We start from the raw sequence: 19,229 nt of genomic DNA on the forward strand, positions 1-19,229 counted from the left end.
CAATAAGCCATGACCCGGAAGACGATGCCTTGTTGAAGAAGAACTTTTTTCCGGGTCAAGGCTTATCGTAAAAGCGAACTCGTAGGAAAACAAATATTGAAGGATATAGATATAGAAGGAAAAACAAACGGCCAAAAGGTACACGGACCGTCTTGATAGTTCTCGAAGTTTGGGAATCAGTCTATGCGCTCCATACTGCCACCTATCGGGTGGAAGCGGAGGTGTTTTGAGACACGTGAAAATTGTCGGCTTGCTGTGTGTGAGAAAATCTTGGTCAGACATCGAGTGACGTTTGTCTCAAAAATAAATGCGCGTGTTCGCTGTTAAAAAAACACAGCTCCAACGATTCATAAGCAAAACTGAATACTTAAAAAATGTCAAGTCATGATAATTGCACGCACATCATTTAAAAAACACGTGAAATTTGCGGAAGTATTTGTGCATTTGAAAATTACATGTGGAAAATGCGGATGTATTTGTGGATCTGAAAAACGTGAAAATGACTAATGTATTTGTGAGAATCGCGGACGTATTTGTGAATTTGAAAAACACATGTGTGAATCGTGAATGCGCTTGTGTATGAAAATTTGACCGTTTCTTGTTATGTTTGTCTCAAAAATAAATGCACGCGGCCGCCGATTCACAAATACAATTCGAATGTTTGCAAACAATAATTCATGATGAGTGCACACACAAGATTAAAAAACACACGTAAAACTCACGGATATATTTGAGGATTACAAAAACACATGTGAAACTCACGAATATATTTGTGGATCTCGAAAATACATGTGAAAATCTTGGATATATTTGTGCATGTACAAAAAATATGTGTGAATCGCGGATGTGTTTGTGAGAATATTTTTGAGACAAATCTCTCCCCATATACATCCGCCCCGGTCACGTTTGTTTTGTTGACAATTTTGCGGGTAAGCAGCCACGCGAATCCACATCAAAATGGGAAAAAGCCAGAAGAACGACAAGACTCCTTATGTGGAGAAGCTTGAAAAGGAAGCGAGAGATCGGTATTTGTCAGTTATGACGTCAGTTATGGTGCCTCTGCTGTGGTCTGGAGACAAGTGTTGTTAATCTTACTGAAAAAAAGTAATTAATTATAGTTACAAATTACTTCTCCCAAAGAGTAATTGCGTTAGTAACTCAATTACCTGAATGTAGGAGTAATTAGTTACTTGGCAAAGTCATTGGTGATAATTACTTTTTTTTTCCCCTCAAAAAAAAAACAAAACAAAAAAAACATTGGCCACACTATGTGATTTTTTTTTGGTACAATTGGCCCGAGCCCAATTCTTTACCCTAATTTACTCTTTACCCTGAATCAACTGTTAAAAGTTGTTAGAATTGCTCCCATTATTGCATTAGTTCCCTTCTCTACTTGCGACATATGAAAGTTTTAAAACTGTTTCATCATTTAAAGATAGATTCAAGTCAAGATTTTGCCGATTTAGAAGTATTTTATATAAAAAGTTACTTAGGTTCGCTAGGAAGGTTCTCTACGACAGAGCCGTCCTAAAAAGTCTACTGCTTCAAGATGGCGGCTGTCTACTAACGCATTTAGTGCCATGTCTGTCATTTTGCATCTAGTTATATCTATATACAGTACATGTGATATCTACCATGTCTACCATATCTACCATAACATGCGGGCGTAGTTTGTAGGATATCGGCTACAACATGTATTATAGACCCTACCCACGTGACGTCACGACTCCTTCCTCCTGACTGGTGCCGCCCAATTGTTCGTCAACACATCATGTTTACCTGTTACGGCTACTTACATTCCTCCTATCGGTCTTTGTCAGGTGACGTAACGCTGTCAAAAGCCGCAGTGCATTGTGGGTTGAATCGCCATTTTGAGTGTACACTTATTGTAAACAACTGAGCAGTGAGAATCGTCTTTGCTTTCATCATTGTCTTTGATAAATGGGACACTCGTGTTGTTTGAAAGGCTGCCATACTAAATCACACGACAAAAATGGCAGCAAAGTTGACCACGACGTAAGATTTTTTCGTTTTCCCTCTTGGAAAAGAGGTTATAGACAGCAGGTTGAGGAACTAACGAAGCGGCGTCGGATGGCCTGGGTCGCAGTGGTGAAACGACTTTCTACACCATATCTCCCTTCCGGCGTGTTTGCTCTCGGCATTTTCATAAAGGCAAGTCAGTTTTTTTCAAAGTATTGATACTGAATATGATGTTTTTTTTCTTTCTAAAGTCGCTATTTTCTCATTGGCTAACCTTAGCTAGCTAGCCTCACTTGTAAACTACAGGCAAAGAGGGAGGGCAGTTGAAATGGGTTAATCTGTACGTGATAAATCAGTGTTTAATTTATTCAGTCATCGTTTATAAAAACATTATAGAGTGAATGATTTAAAAGATAAAGGTAAACAGCAAAAATGCACAGAAATGTTTATCAATGCGCGAGATTTCCTTTTGTGATCTGAGAGATCTGATGGGATGGTAGCATGTCTGATTAAGTGTTTACGAAAGTGAAATGCCATGGAAATATCCAATCTTACCTAGCTTTCTAAATAAAACCTGTGATTGCAGGTGAACCAGCTTATGAAATGATGGAGACTGACCCAGACTGGGCACCATCCCTACATCTGGGACACACATCTGTTACACCGACAAACTCTGCACGCTCTGCAAGACGAACGTGAGCAGCTACGGAAAGAGACACTGCAAGCACCAGAGATGGGGGTCCAGCAGGATGCAAACATTGAAGAGCTGCAGACCAAGGAGGGACCATCTGAGCCTGGTGAAATAAACAGTCACCAACAGAATGAGGAAGGGACACCTGACGCTGGAGAAGAAAGTGGTCAGCTACAGACTGAAGAGGGGACACATGAAGCTGGAGAAGAAGGTGATCAGCTAATCACAGAGGATGAGACGCACAACACCAATCAGGATGTGACACAGACTGTGATTATTGACCGTTTTGAAATTTTCACAGAAAACCCATCAAATCTGAAAGCACGTGCCCAAATGTTTTCCAGCTACAGTGGGGAGAACAAGTATTTGATACACTGCCAATGAGTTTTCCCATTGGCAGTGTATCAAATACTTGTTCTCCCCACTGTACAAGCACCACCACACTATGAAGTATTTAATATGTATTACACCCAAGGGAGCCATTTGTTTCTTATCAAAAGGCTGGGGAGGGCGTACAAGTGACAAACATAAAACCCTGAACAGTGATTTTTTTTTTTGGATAATTTGTTACCTGGGGACATTGTTTTGGCTGACAGAGGTTTTGACATACAAGAATGTGTGGGCATGTAGTGTTCAGATGTCAAACTCCCAGCATTTACAAAAGGCCGCTGTCAGCACATTTGAGAATCCATGTTGAAAGGGTCATCGGAAATGTTTGTCAGAAGTATAAGATCTTAACAGGAACCATACCCATAAACATGATTCTTCCATGTGAAGGTGAAGAAGCTACATTGTTGGATAAGGTTGACTCCTTGCCTCTCTCAGGTACGTAAAACACTAGTGTTGGTTTTGATAACGAAAAGTACTTTTTTTTTTTTTTTTTTTTACTAATTACATTCAAACAATTTTGTGGAGATAAACACTGAATAGGAAATACAATGTTTGCTAACAAAACGAGATGTTTGACAGGTTTACTTTTTTTGGATTTATAATTTTTACTAAAATTCTCAACACAGCAGCAGTACAATGGTAAACAGAAAATAGCAATACAAGGAAATATAAAACGTGCATATGAAGTAAAATAACACTAGTTGTAGAATAACGTGTTCAAGTAAATTTGTCCCACTTCACATGATAAGTCCTGCATTGAGAGAATTGCACATCTTTGCATGCCAATGTCAACACTGAAACAATATATTGTGCAATATACATAAATTTGCATGTCATTATGACAGTTCCTTCACCTGTTTTAGTCATGTGATGTTTAAGATGATATTCAAGGTACAATTCAAGTTCAAGGATGTTCAAGTAAGAGCTGTATCATGTTTCTGAGAGTAGCAACGAGTGACGACTGTGTTGTCGCAGTCCTGCGGTCGAAATGCGAAGATCCTGCACCGAGCCATTCGTTAAATGTCCGTGAGCTTCGAGAGATTTATAGTTTTTAAAATGTAAGCGCTGATACCGTAAACGAGGGACTTTTTTGTATCCGAGGGACTTTTTTATATCCAGCGATGAAGTTGGAGGCAGTAATGTGGCGTCGGAGCTACTCCTGTTCTGGTTTGTTTACATCCGTGATACACTCAAAATGGCGCATGGGGGCGTGTCCGCTAGTTTGGGCACGTGACTGACAAAGACCGATTTACGACGTGTTTTTCTGCTCGTTAACATTAATAATCAAAATGGTGAAGGCGTGTGTGCCGGTCGGTTGCAATAACAGAGAAGATAGACGGAGAAGACGGAGAGACTTGAAGTTCTACCGGATTCCGAGAGACCCGGAGAGAAGAGAGCGAGATGGGCTGCTGCAATTCGACGAGAAAACTGGGCTCCAAACGATTACCACAGATTATGTAGTAGTCATTTTATATCTGGTAAGATGCATTTAATATATATTTAGAGGGTTTTGGGCTGACAACCACAATTAAGATCATTGCTAGGCTAATCGCCGACAACATACACGTATGTATGTAGTGAGAGTGCTATCGCTAAACCATATAAACATTAAAAGACCTAACTCCATTGACAAACGACATGAAATACATTAGACTTGACAGTGGATGTTAGCAATAACAAAAGATTTTGAATTGAAAATTTCGTAACTCACCTTTCCAAGCACAAGATAGATTCCTGCCGAATTTTCGTGGACGAGGACCTGTTTCACCCAACCAGCAACGAAGTATTTATAAGCCTCCAAGCTCTTAAAGTTTTTCAAACTTTCGTGAGAATAGGCTGATTTTGTGTGGACAAGATAGTTGTCCATATCAGGCTAGCTAGCAGATGTCAGGCAAATACGGCGGAGACAGCGGGTCGAAAAACATCGATTTAGGCATCAAATATGGATCTGGCGAATGGATAAACTGAAGCTTTTCCACATAACGCCTTTTATGCAACGCATCAAGTGAGTTTACGGCATCCGAAAGCACCGGGTCTTCCATAAAATGCATTATAAATTGCTCGATCAATTGAGACCATTGATAATACAGACACAAAATGACGGACAAGGGGGCGGAACCATACAGCGAGCACGTGATTTTGTGACGTCGGTGGGTAGGGTCTATACCGTATTATGACTGAATTCGCTTACAACAAATGGACGAATGCTGTTATCTAGTGGCCGTAATGGGAAATTACCGTACACAACAAATAATACAGATCACACGACATCAACATTGTATATGCATCGGGAAGGCATAAAAAATACATACAATGCACATATACAACTCCATTAGCGACCTTTAGCGATAGCGACCGATGCTAATATGCTAACGAATTCACAAACGTAAATCTTCCATGAAAGTGTTTGAATGTAAAGTGCTTCGACAACGATGAACAGCCCTCCTCTTCCGCAATCGGACCACGCTCGTGATTGGCTGTGCGATGTTGAGTCCCTCGCAACAGCCGCTCTCCCGATTGGCTTTTTATAAAAGAGATTAAAAAAAAAAAAAAACACATAAAGGAGATAAAAGCTAAAGACTCGCCATTTTTTCCGCTTTTCTCGACGGTGGTTCCAGCATTATGGTCTAAAAAAATCCTTATCTAATCTTCGTCTCAGCATTCAGAAATCAAGTGGGAAAATGTCCGCGAGACCGGAGGAACTTTGCGGAGTGAAAGAGGAGCCCCAACGTCACCGACACTTGACTGTGTGCAAACTAATGCACGCTAAGGTTGTTCTTCACAGACTAGAAGGTTGGTTCACTTTCGATGATAACTACTGTATTACGGTACGTGACAGATTGCGGTGATGAGAATTCATTTTTAATGTTAACAGTAGTGCTGTCAAGGAATTCCAATTTTTAATCGCAGTTATAGTGATGTCAAGCACTTTGAATGACTTTTGTGCTGGATTAGAAGACAACAAAACACGAATAAACAAAGAATGGCAAGGATGAATTTTCTCCAACAGAAATCAACTTTGGGGATACAAGTTTGCAAATGAAGAAATTGTGGTGACCCTTTGTTGTGACATAATTCACCCACCGAACTTGTTTGTGCATTTGGCTGAGCGCGTTACCAGCCACGTCACAGTCACGTGACAGATATTTAACAGCCGTGCGCGTTCCGGCTGAGTTCAGAGTTCACAGAGAGTTTCAAGCGGCCGGACACAGCAACTCGTCTGCTCAACGGGCCAACAAGACTCCCCGCATCGCATACCGCCACAAAATAAGATTTATTTTTGGTCTTGCAGATCTATACGTCAGCCAAGCCCATTATCCTGAGCACCCGGAGTCTGCATGCATCAAGGACGAGGAGGAAGAGTCGCCATCCATTAAGGAAGAGTTCATACACATTAAAGGTCATCCCAAGCATTGGTTTTTCCTCATTAGTACAGAAATGTTTTTCAGTCTAATATAGTATTTTTCATTCCTTTTACATCGTGGTGTTGCTTACTTAGTAGCCGTGCAATGGACTCGTTAGCCAACATCAGGTTGCACCACTGCATCGATTGAAAGATTTCCTTCTATGTAAATGCTTTGCTTTGTTTGAAGTAGGGCTGTCTAAATTATCCCGTTAACGGGCAGTAATTAATTTTTTAAAATAATCACGTTAAAATATTTAACGCAATATACCTTACCCACCGACGTCACAGAACCACGTGCTCGCTGTATGGTTCCGCCCACTTGTCCGTCATTTTGTCTCTGTATTAGCATTGGTTTCAATTGATCGAGGAATTTAAAATGCATTTCATGGAAGACCCGGTGCTTTTTGATGCCGTAAACTCACTGGATGTGTTGCATAAAAGGCGTTATGTGGAAAAGCTTCGTTCTATACAGTCGCCAGATCCATATTTGATGCCTAAATCGATGATTTTTGACCGGCTGCCTTCGCCGTCTCTGCCTGACCCTGATATTTACAACTATCTTGTCCACACAAAATCAGCCTATTCTCACGAAAGTTTGAAAAACTTTTAAGAGCTTGGAGGCTTATAATTGCTACGTTGCTGGTTGGGTGAAACAGGTCCTCGTACACGAAAATTCGGCAGGAATCTTGTGCTCGGAAGATGAGTTACGAAATTTTCAATTCAAAATCTTTTGTTCTTGCTAACATCCACTGTCAAGTCTAATGTATTTCATGTCATTTGTCAATGGAGCTAGGGCTTTTAATGTTTATATGGATTAGCGATAGCACTCTCACTACATACATACGTGTATGTTGTCGGCGATTAGCCTAGCAATGATCTTAATTGTGGTTGTCAGCCCAAAACCCTCTAAATATATATTAAATGCATCTTACCAGATATAAAATGACTACTACATAATCTGTGGTAATCGTTTGGAGCCCAGTTTTCTCGTCGAATTGCAGCAGCCCATCTCGCTCTCTCCTCTTCGTGTCTCTCGGAATCCGGTAGAACTTCAAGTCTCTCAGTCTATCTTCTCTGTTATTGCAACCGACCGCCACACACGCCTTCACCATTTTGATTATTAATGTTAATGAGCAGAAAAACACGCCGTAAATAGGAGGAATGTACGTAGCCGTAACAGGTCAACACGATGTGTTGACGGACAAGTGGGCGGCACCAGTCAGGAGAGCGGAGTTGTGACGTCACGTGGGTAGGGTCTATTAACGCATGCACGGGACGACATACTCATGCATTGCCGCAAACAGACTAAATTTGCGCCGTTTTATGTATATTGAGAGCTAAGAGGCAGAGACAAGTGAGTGGAGTGAACACTTCAAAGAGCCGGCTCTTTGAAGTGAACGATGAGTGCCGGCACCATCTCTCCAGAGCCGGTGTTCTGCCAAAATATCCTACATCGGCGAAACGTCCTACATTAGTCGAATTTGACACCTAAAGTACTACCGTGCGCTCTAAACTTGTTTTGTTTCGATGCATACAGGAATAAGGTACTAAAAAAATGCCTGCAGAAAATACTTAAATGTAGTTATATCAAATAAGGACGGTTTAAACACGCTACGTGACTAATGTGGTCAACTGCTTCAAAGCTGGTTAAAAGTATGAGAGGGTAATACATGCCAAAAGTATCTTTGAGGCTGTGAAATGGTTCTAAATAACTAAATAAAAACAGAAATAGTGAGTAATCGCCACCTCTAACCGATGTGCGCATGCGTGTGAATGCATGCGCAAGCGCCCTGAGCATGGTGTAGGACGTTTCGCCGCGTAGTAAGGAATGACCGAACACCGGCTCTGTCATTTTCCCTCTCTCTCGCGCTCTCTCCCTCTCTCTCTATGCCGCTATCTTGCTGAGCACATGCTCCGTCGCGTCTGCACAGCCACAGACAGACACAGGAGGAGGAAAGGACGACACACGAACGAGGTTTGTATGCCTTCAAGACGAGGCACTCATTGAGGCCGCGCTACTTATTATGCTTTGGCAACTCTTCCACAACAATTATAACTATTGTGGTGAGTTACGTGGGGAGGAATGACAGGAGATAAACGTTTTCTTAACACCCTGTATTCAACATAAAGCAGAGAAAATATACAATTTGCAGCCACCACTGAGCAGAGGTTGCGCTAGACTTTTTCGTTGTCTGTCATTTTGACTGACAGGGTCATAAAAATCCGGTCATAATCTATTTTTACCCGTCACTTAAATTTTTAAAATGATAATAATGACATATTCACTAGAATTTAGTTTTCATTCATTTTTAATTAATATTCTGTCTGAACAAGCTCCTCCCTAGTTTTTGGTTCCGGAAAAGTATGAAGAAAACATCCTTCATGTGTCGTAATGTCTAGAGTCGTTTCTACAAGTTCCAAAAAGCAATGCGTGATGCGTGATTTTTGAAAGATTACCGGAGAAAAGTAGCACTTTTTACGTTGGGTCTATGCGAGGGTGGGTCTATAATGTCCCACTTCGGCTTTACTTCCGCTTTACGATGCAACGTCACGGTCTAAAAATAGCCTGCGTGCGGTACGCCATTGCGTGCCCACTTGTGCATAATCAAATGTCTCAAGTGGGATTGCTGCAGAGGCTGTCCTTCATCCTCCACTGCATCAGTCCCTCTTTTTTCACCTCTTTTATCAACACCATCGTCGTTTTGGGGCTTTATGAAGAAACTTCGGATACTCAGTTGCCTTGACATTTTTCCGAGTAAGGCCAGCGACGTCATGCATCAAGAGAGACAATAGCTAATTAATATGCTCACTCGCCGCCCTGTGGTCTGGAGTGTGAATTGCAACCTGTCAAAATGACGGATAGACTTCAGTTTTTTCCGTCACCGTTTTAAAAAAACGGTCAATGACGGAAAATATTCGGTTAACGCGACCCCTGCCACTGAGTCATGTTGCAGAAAGTTTTACTTTTAATATAAAATTACTATAACTTGTACTCACATCTATCTTTTAAGAATTACAAGTCTTTCTATCCGTGGATCCCTAACACAGAAAGAATGGTATAATGTTAATGCCGTCTTGTGGATTTATTGTTATAATAAACAAATACAGTACTTAGGTACAGTATGTTGAATGTATATACTGTATCCGTCTTATCTTTCCATTCTAACTATAATTTACAGAAAAATATGGCATATTTTAGAGATAGTTTGAATTGCGATTAATTGCGATTAATTTTTAAGCTGTGATTAACTCGATTAAAAATTTTAATCGTTTGACAGCCCTAGTTTGAAGTAATTACATTATGTATACATAGATATATGTATGGCGGAAAACACTCAGGTGATTTGAAGTTCCGCTCTGAGACCCCCAATTTGGCCAAATTTCAAAATTGTCCTATATGCATGTGTGACACATCATTGGAAAGTTTAAAATCTTAATTTTCTGGGGGAAGAAAAATTTTGAACTGGAGGGCATTTAAAAAGAAAAAAATTAAACACCAAAACCCTAACTGGAGATGAGAGCATGAGAAAGCATAATTAAAGACGCCATGATGTTAACGTGATATTATCGCATACTCACCTTGTTTCGATCCAAAAACTCCATGTAGCATGTATCACACAGCTGTGATTGGCCACAGCTGGATTTTTTGGGGATTTTATGGGTGAAACACGGTAATATAACAAGGGTCGTTATGCAGAAATCGCAGACATCAAAGAGTGGTCGAGATTTTCATTTTCATAAATTTACTGTTTTAAGCATTTTTTTTTTTTCTTTCTTTCTTTGGATCGATTATTTATCATCTAAAATATTGGGGAAAATGCGACAGTACAAAAAAAAAATACAATTAAGCGAGAGTTATGTGGTAGATATCCGTGACTTTTTTACAGACTCCAATTTTTTCATTGTAATGTAATTTTTTTAAAAAGTTTGAAATATGTGACTGAATAATTTTTTAAAGTCGTTTGTTTTTTAAAACTAAATATTAGACATCAATTAATGATTCTAAGCTAAATATGATAGACATTTCAAGTAATAAATATGATTACCTACCTTCTTTTTATGGCTGGGTTGAAACAAAGGCAGTTGCGCTATGTCTGTAAACGGGGGTTTCCAGGGTAAACACAAACACAGCAGTTCTTTTGGCTTAAAATACAGCAGTTTATTTTAAAGGGAGGTGCAAGAGCAGAAACTGCTTTTTCAGCCTTGTCTGTGTTTTCCGCCATATAGCCGTGCAATGCACTGTAGAAACTGTGAACAGGGTTAAGTAATATTTGCAAAATAAATATGAGTATACTATACATAAAAACGGAACCGAACTGAACTGATTTCTCCAAAATTGAATAATTTATGAAATGCATTCAAATCATTTTTTAAAAAATGAAATAGGCTAAGAACCACTGAGTAGAATTTAATTAATTTTGTCAAAAAAGTCAAAAGTGCAGAAAATTGATCAATTTTACTCATTAGGAGGTCTTAGTTTTAACCACCTGGCCTACATTGCCCCCCAAGGCATTTTTAATCAAGAATTTTGGAAACTTGGCATTAAACAACATTTAGTGCTGTCATTGTCCTGGGTTATATTTTAAGATTTTTAGTACAATAATAGAGTGTGAATCAACAGTGTGTGGGTAACGATGGTAGGTAGATATCAAAATATAGATATTTTAATTTTCGAACTATAAGCCCCTCCTTTTTTTCCTCAATTTGAATCCTGCGACTTATAGTCCAGTTGTTTGTTGATTTATTGGGTTAAAAGTTAACATTTTATTTGACAGCGGCGTCATAAGAATGCCGTAAGACCGTCACAATTATGACATGACACTATCATGGGCGGTAATGAATACATATGACAGGTATCAGTAAATATTAGCCGACAATATATGTAACTACTGAAACTTTTACATCCATTCAAAATTGAGATAATTTGTCAGATGACACAAAATAATATTTGCCATAAAAGCAAAAAAAATGTACAGTTAGCATATATTTTCCGTAAATATTGCGTACTATGATGCTAGTCAGTCAGCAAATGTAGCGGCGGGGACAAAGAGCTTTTTCCGTTGAAAATTCTTGTGAATAAATGCTTAAATCCTGAATTTTTTATAGATATGGACGTGAAACAGTCTCGATTCTTGGTTTAAAGCAAAAAAACCAAAACCGTGCAGTTAGTATTTATTTTACGTAAATATTGCGAACTATGACGCCAATGCTGTAGCGGCTAATTTCTCCCATTGATTTTTTTTCACATTTCAAAATGCATGCATGGTACGAAAAATATAATAATTACCTTGAATGCTCGAACAAATCACCACTGAGACAATCTTTCCTGTTTGTATGCGGAACAGCTTTCGTACTTTTTCAGCCTAAATCCGGCGTCGGATGGCTTAATGTGTTTTGAGAATAACTGCGACCGACTTCGACTGAAGTGGAGTGTAAGACGGCCCCCTACTCGAAGAAGTGTCTGGGGAATGTGACCCGTCAATATAATTATGAAGTCTATGATATGATCAAATTGATTTTATGTAAAAAATATTCCACTACTACTATTAATATTAATTTGTTGAATATTAATGGAGAGCGAGAGTGAGAAACAGAGCACGTGTGTATGACTCGAACCATTATTTACACATTATACACACACCCACACGCACCCCTTCTCTCAACACACAAAGTGGCCAGAGAAAAAAAACACATCAGGATGTATTATGAAATTGTTATTTTTAACAGATGATTACAACGGCAGAAGACTTTACAAAAGTAGGCTAATGGTAGAGCGGAAACTAGTTAGCCGTCTTAACTAGCCACGTTATCTGCCCTTTAACAAGCTTATGTAATCGTATTTGTTAAACCATCACAACTGAGCTAAATACACTAAATTTGAATAATGAATTAACTGCATTTAAATCAGTTTTTTAAAAATAAAATCAGCTAAGAACCACCAAGTATAATTTAATTAATTTTATCAAGAAAGTCAAAAGTGCAGAAAATTAATCAGTTCTACTCATTAGGTCTTAATTTTGACCACCTGACAGTGGTGTTACCTGGATGCCAGGGGTGGGTGGGCATTAGTCTTACCTGGGGGTGGGGTGGAGGGAGGGTTCAGGCAAAAAAAAAAAAAAAAAGGCTAAATGCTCAAGTAGGTCGTAATCCAGCGTGGGGCTACTGCAACTTAAAACATGTTTTGTTTTCTACTTGTGATAACTGTTGTTGTGATTTGGTCTAAACCAGGGGTGTCCAAACCTTTTGCGAAGGGGGCCAGATTTGGTGTGGTAAAAATTTGGGGGGCAGACCTTGGCTGACACCCTTTACGGAGAACGATATATTTAAGCAAATTTTAGCAAGCCATTCTGTGTGTCACATTTGCTTTATTATTATTTTAAATAATTTCAACAATCTCGCAACTAGCCTTTGTGGCGTTCTCCTTCGACTCTCGGGCTTTCTCTTGCTGCTGTAAAATTAAACTAGCTTCAAGTTGCTTCAATTTCTCGCTATGCATCTTCCCTGTAATCTGTCAGTGTGTCTTATTTGGTAATATCGCCTCACGTTGAACTCTTTAAAAACAGCGACTGTCTCTTTGCAAATGAGGCAGACACAGTTGTTGTGTATTTTAGTGAAGAAATAGTCCAATTTTCACCTATCCTTGAAGGGTCGGCCGTCGCAGTCAACTTTGGTTTTTTTTTTTGTTGATTGTCGCATTTTAGAAAATTGGGAGTAAAGGGTCACACGGGGTAATGTTGCTTAGAGTGCTGCTGCCTTTAAGTGGGTAAATGAGGAGCTGCATTTAGTGTGTAAGCTACTTCATATGCTGGTAGCAGTACTGCTGACCAATTTATTAAGTCTGTGTGCGGGCCAGACGTTATTGATTTTATGACAGAGGCTGGGGGCCGGATGAAATTGGACCACAGGCCGCATTTGGCCCCCGGGCGGGACTTTGGACATGTCTGGACTAAACAAATAAAAGTTGATTTGATTTTATTTGACCTAGAACACATCCAGAACTGAACAGTATGGACATGCAGGTGACAATGTTTTTTTAGGTAACCTATTGGGGTTCCTCAGTTTTATTATTATCATTATAGTTATTCTTTGTTCCGCAGACTCTTTGAGTTCAATTTGACCCCCTTAGAATGCTTCAAAATGCACCAAAATCGGCAGGCAGGTCAAGACAGGTGCAATCTTTGATACTGTGTAAAGACACATTCCAAATACACTATGGAGCGCCCTCTAGCAGTCATTCTTTGTCCGGCCAACGCTTTGAGCCCTACTCTGACCCCCTCAGAATGCTTCAAAACTCACCAAACTCAACAGCCAGGTGAACACTGGTGAAAACTTTGATAAAATTTATTTAAAAAAAAAAAAAATCTAAATATGAGTAAAAGTAAGTAGCGCCCCCTCGGAACAAAACCAACACTCTTTTTTTTTTTTTTTTTTTATGGTGAGAGAGGAGGTAACAACGCAAAGGTTAAAACTTAGAACACATCAGTACTATATGAATGGGATTATTCTGTCCTCAGTGTGTGTGAGTACAAAAATTGACAGATTGCGCACATAAGAAGCTCCAAAGAGAAATCCGACGTTGTGGCAAAGTTGCATGGGCTTTACTGAAGTCATCATTTCTCTTGACAGGAGCACGTTTCTGATTATATTTGTAAAACTGAAAATAATAAAACATTGTGTCCATAACTTGCACAAATCACAAAATAACACAAAGTACACTCACACACGTGTCCACTTGAGTAGTAGCACTAGACAATTAGCTCACAAGCAACAAACAATATAACTACATTTGCCATATATGTAAACAAATTTAAATACACATCACTTATAACGATGCAATGCTGATGAATATATCCAAAGAAGAAATATAACTCACAAGCGATGCATGTATTAGACAAAAACAGTGTGATGAGACTGAATACTGCCACTGTGTACTGGAAGTAGATGTTAGCTGGTCTGTATAGCACTGTTTATTAGTATGAGTTCGCGTCAACATATAATCACGTCAGCAGAGAGCGCAGAAACCCATAAAATCAATTGCAACCAAGCGCCAGCAGAGGGCAACAAAACCCCCAAAAACACATGCAAGTAACAAGTGGACATGACAGGAATTCCATACGCGGTGCCCAGACTACTACATCCAGTTTTCTTTGGGTGGGCAGAACGTGTCCGTGGGTGAGCACTGCCCACCCCTGCCCCACCCTCTGGTAACGCCCCTGCCACCTGACCTATATTCCCGCCCAAGGCATTTTTCATCAAGAATTTCTGGCATTAAGCAACATTTAGTACTCTCATAAGACAACAAAAATAGGGCGTGAATTAGCAGTGTTAGGGTAACGGCGGTACAGAGATATCACAATTTCGGTACCATAATTTTCGGACTATATAGTGCTGCATTTTCCCCTCATTTTGAATCCTTCGGCTCATAGTCCAATGCGGCTTATTTGTGGATTTATTGGGTTAGTAGTAGGTCTGTCCCAAACGACAATTATTTTAACAACTAGTCACCGATTCTAATGTTTATATATTTTATTTATTTATTTATTTTGCTAATCTATCAGTTTAATTTTTGTTGACACTTAGTTATTCACAAAAACATTTTGGAACACTTAAATTCTTTATTAAAGTACAAATAAACACAAATAACAATAATAAATCGCAAATAAACAATATGGTCGAATGCTTAAAGCATTAACTAGTGCAAAAGAATGAAATGTAAAAAGATTCAGAACACTGACTTCACCTTTCCAACATGACACGTCTTCCTCTGTCTGTCATCGTCTTTTTCAGGCAAATTATTCCATAGTCTGTGTCAGTGTTTCTCCTTTCTGGCCAAACTATCCCACACCCTGTAACTGTCAATGATTCTGATGGTGATGACAATGACAATAAATAAATAAATGATTCAAAACACTTCTTTAAAAAAATCTACGTACAAAAAATACATAGCATTAATATAATAGTATACTACTACATGTACATACATAATACATTATAATATAAAGTAAGATTAGTGCAGTCATGGACTATAACAGGCCAGTGTTTCCTTTTTTTTTTTTTTTTTTTAATCACACAAGGTGGATACGTCATTCAAGAAATGTTTTGCCTCAAAATTAAACCGGATATTTTTTTGATAAATACTTTTTAAAACCGCACCATGCACTGAATTTAAGAAACCGCTAGGGATCACTGTACGTGTTTCAGACGCGGTGGTAGTCCATAAAATATATCAGTGGTTTTCCTGTGCTGGCAGGTTTCAGAAGATATCATGCTGAGTGGCAGGAGCTGGAATCTCCTGGCATTAAAGAGGATGTTGAGCTCCCCCAAATCAAAGAGGAGGAGGAGACAGAGCCCTGTCAACAGAAGCAACTTCCAATCAAAAAGGAGGAGGAAGAGCTGCCATCTGTTAAAGAGGAGGAAGGGGAGGAGCATATCACTAGGTCAAATGGTGAGCCCTTGAAGAGTGAAGATGGTCCGAGTGAGGCTGGGAGAGGGGCAGAGCCTCCAAGCAGCTGCAGCAGCAGCTCAACAGAAGGATTGCAGGCAGACAGTTTCATCGCTCCATCAAACAGAAGTGGCACCACATCACACTCACCTTACAATGAAGATGGTCATAAGAAATCTCAAAGTGACGACAAACTCTGCAAATGCTGTCAGTGTGGGAAAACCTTTCCTACCAGGCAAACTTGTCATGCGCGTATGAGGAGGCACACTGTCGAAAAACCTTTTTCCTGCTCAGTTTGTGATCAAAGATTCGCTCGGAAGCAACACTTAAAACAACACACAAGAACCCACACTGGCGAAAAACCTTTTTCCTGCTCAGTTTGTGATCAAAGATTCACTCAGAAGGAACCCTTGAAAATACACACAAGAACCCACACTGGCGAAAAACCTTTTTCCTGCTCAGTTTGTGGTCAAGGATTCAGTCACAAGAGCAACTTAAAACGACACACAAAAACCCACACTAGCGAAAAACCTTTTCCCTACTCAGTTTGTGGTCAAGGATTCTCTCTAAAGCAACACTTACAACGTCACGAAAGAACCCACACTGGCAAAAACCCTTTTTCCTGCTCGGTTTGTGGTAAAAAATTCTCTCAAAAGCAACAGCGACAAAGTCACGAAAGAACCCACACTGGCGAAAAACATTTTTCTTGCTCAGTTTGTGGTCAAGGATTCTCTCAAAAGCAATTACGACAAAGTCACGAAAGAACCCACACTGGCGAAAAACCTTTTTCCTGCTCAGTTTGTGGTCAAGGATTTGCTCAAAAGCAAAACTTAAAAGTCCACATAAGAACCCACACTGGCGAAAGACCTTTTACCTGTTCAGTTTGTGGTCAAAGATTTGCTCAAAAGCCAAACTTGAAAGTCCACCTAAGAACCCACACTGGGGAAAAACCTTTTTCCTGCTCAGTTTGTGGTCAAGGATTTGCTCAAAAGCAAAACTTGAAAGTCCACATAAGAACCCACACTGGCGAAAAACCTTTTACCTGTTCAGTTTGTGGTCAAAGATTTGCTCAAAAGCCAAACTTGAAAGTCCACATAAGCACCCACACTGGCGAAAAACCTTTTTCCTGCTCAGTTTGTGGTCGAAGATTCACTTTAAAAAATGGCTTGAAAATACACACAAGAACCCACACTGGCGAAAAACCTTTTTCCTGCTCATTTTGTGGTCAAAGATTTGCTCAGAAGAATCGGATGAAGAGACACGTGTGTGTTGGTGTGAGAAGCAGTGGCCAATGACTGTTTTGCCTGTCATCCATGCTAGCTTCATCGGATTTTGCATAAAGATTAGGTTAGGGTTGGGGGTTACGTTCGTATTTGTGGTACACTTGTGATTGCATTTTTGTTTGGACTTTGCCATTTTGTGTTTTACCTTTTCTGGCCCATAACGTCTTTCCCTTGGTTCTCTCGCCGACTGGTATTATTTATATCATAATCTCCCATTCAAACTACACTTGTCACACTTAATATTTGAAACCGCAGACCCCAAATTCTAAAAATTCTAAATCATTCATAAATATTGTCATTAGATAAATATGGAAATTTAGAATATATTATTCAATATTGCAACCAAAAAAAAAAAAAAAAAAAATTATGGCTCACAAATGAGTTTTTTTGTGTGGACGTTAATGTAAATATATATATTTTTTAAAATTACTATTACGACTGGTGATCGACAGAATATGAGGGCCAAATAAAGAAAATGAAGAAAAAAGGACTAACAGTAAAGTAGCGTTCTTACGACAAGAAATGTTTTATTTTTCTTGTAGCAAGTCAAGTTTTGGTACATCATTTTTGTTAAAAATAAATATCTAAAGAAACAAAACACACGGACTCGTTTCTGTATTTAACTTTGCAGATTATATATGTTTTGTGTTGAGAATGTTTTTGTTTGTTAATAACATGGTCACCACCTGACACCTACAGGGGTCGCATTGAATAAGGCGCTATTCACTGTTGCCATGGTTTTTTTGTAATAAATTCTACACAAACTTCCTCGTCTGTGTTCGATCCATGTAATACGGCTCGCCGTTTCATTACAAAATGGCATTATTTATGTCATACTCTCCCTTTCAAGCTACACTTTTAATATTTGAAACAGCAGACCCCAAATTCCAAAAATTCAAAATACTGTCTTTAGATAAATAAGGAAAATTAGAATATATTGATCAATATTGCAAAAATACGAATTATAAAAAAAAAAATCAGTTCATCTTTACAGTAGTTATTATTGAGGCAAATATGATGTATTTACTTAAATTTTCTGTTTGCAGGTTGATATGGCAGTAATTTCCATCATGACTGATGAGGAAATTGGCAAATATATCACTTCATATGGTGATCGAGTAGCTACCCTTTCCTTCTGCCAACAAAAAAAATGTCCAGCACCAATAAAGAAACTCTTTTACAAAATCAAGAAAAAAAGGTGTACCTGGTGGATCCTCCCCTGTGCCCAAAAATGGAGATCAGGGAATAGCAATCGCACGGCAAAAACAAGTTTCATGCAGAAAAGACAGCAGAAAGATTGAAATTGGATGGCTCCATTTTAATACTAATGATTACTTTCAAGTGAAGACAAAAGATGTCAGAGGAACGAGAAATGCTACTACAAAAAAAGCAACAACGGTTGCTCAGATTTTGGAATTGGGTAAGGAGTTGTTTTTCCCAGATGGAATTTCATCCAAAGGAGAAGTTGGTGACTTTTATGTTTGAGTGATTTTAAAAGAAAGGAGATTTCTCTTGATGAAATGGTTGGCAGACTGTATGAAAAGACCAAACTGAGGCTGCTTAGATTTTACATCTGCACAAAAGAACGGTTTTCAATTCTCAAGTGGATTGTGAAGATCCATTATCTGGTGATTCATCTGTTAGCATGTCTGAGGGAGCACTTTCATAGTGGTTTGGAGAAGAAAGTCATGCTTATACATATGTACGGAATTATGAAAACTCATCCGACAGTGATCAAAATGAGGAGGTTCGTGTCAGTTGGTACAATATTTTGTATGTGAAAAAAAACATGTGGGCAATCACAACAACAAATTTAAGGTAATATACTGGCAGGTGTTATTGCTCAAATTGTACTGTAACATTTCTTTTAGGGCAGGGGTCATGAATTGAAAAGCCTCTGTATCCGAAATTTAAAAATTACAACAATCTCAGGTCCGGAAATATTTTTAATGCTTCTTTTTTTCCCAAAAATACAAATGTATCTTTACGTGGCCATGCTGATAATTACAACATTAAAAAATGTAAATAAAATATAAA

The 19,229-nt window shown here is 39.0% G+C and overlaps 1 protein-coding gene across 2 annotated transcripts; it reads left to right on the plus strand.

Annotated features, from left to right (window-relative positions):
* The first annotated feature begins 2,256 nt into the window (after positions 1–2,256).
* On the plus strand, positions 2,257–18,148 carry LOC130928058 (gastrula zinc finger protein XlCGF57.1-like). Of its 2 annotated transcripts, XM_057854268.1 has the most exons (3): positions 2,259–5,854; positions 6,354–6,461; positions 15,718–18,148. In XM_057854268.1, exons 1-3 carry the CDS (start codon positions 5,743–5,745, stop codon positions 17,202–17,204), a joined length of 1,707 nt encoding a protein of 568 aa, XP_057710251.1. In that variant the 5' UTR covers positions 2,259–5,742; the 3' UTR covers positions 17,205–18,148. The 2 variants fall into 2 exon arrangements, with proteins under 2 accessions (XP_057710252.1, XP_057710251.1); XM_057854269.1 differs by lacking the exon at positions 6,354–6,461 and having other exon boundaries at positions 2,257–3,496.
* Positions 18,149–19,229: the final 1,081 nt, after the last annotated feature.

The sequence above is a fragment of the Corythoichthys intestinalis genome, chromosome 13 (genome assembly GCF_030265065.1).
Source record: "Corythoichthys intestinalis isolate RoL2023-P3 chromosome 13, ASM3026506v1, whole genome shotgun sequence".
Lineage (NCBI taxonomy): Eukaryota > Metazoa > Chordata > Actinopteri > Syngnathiformes > Syngnathidae > Corythoichthys > Corythoichthys intestinalis.

Excerpts from the sequence above, each read along its gene's own strand:
- LOC130928058 (XM_057854268.1), top strand. The coding sequence starts at position 5,743 with ATGTCCGCGAGACCGGAGGAACTTTGCGGAGTGAAAGAGGAGCCCCAA. Across the intron at positions 5,855-6,353 it reads TGTTCTTCACAGACTAGAAG|ATCTATACGTCAGCCAAGCC; the intron begins GTTGGTTCACTT and ends TTGGTCTTGCAG. Across the intron at positions 6,462-15,717 it reads AGAGTTCATACACATTAAAG|GTTTCAGAAGATATCATGCT; the intron begins GTCATCCCAAGC and ends CTGTGCTGGCAG.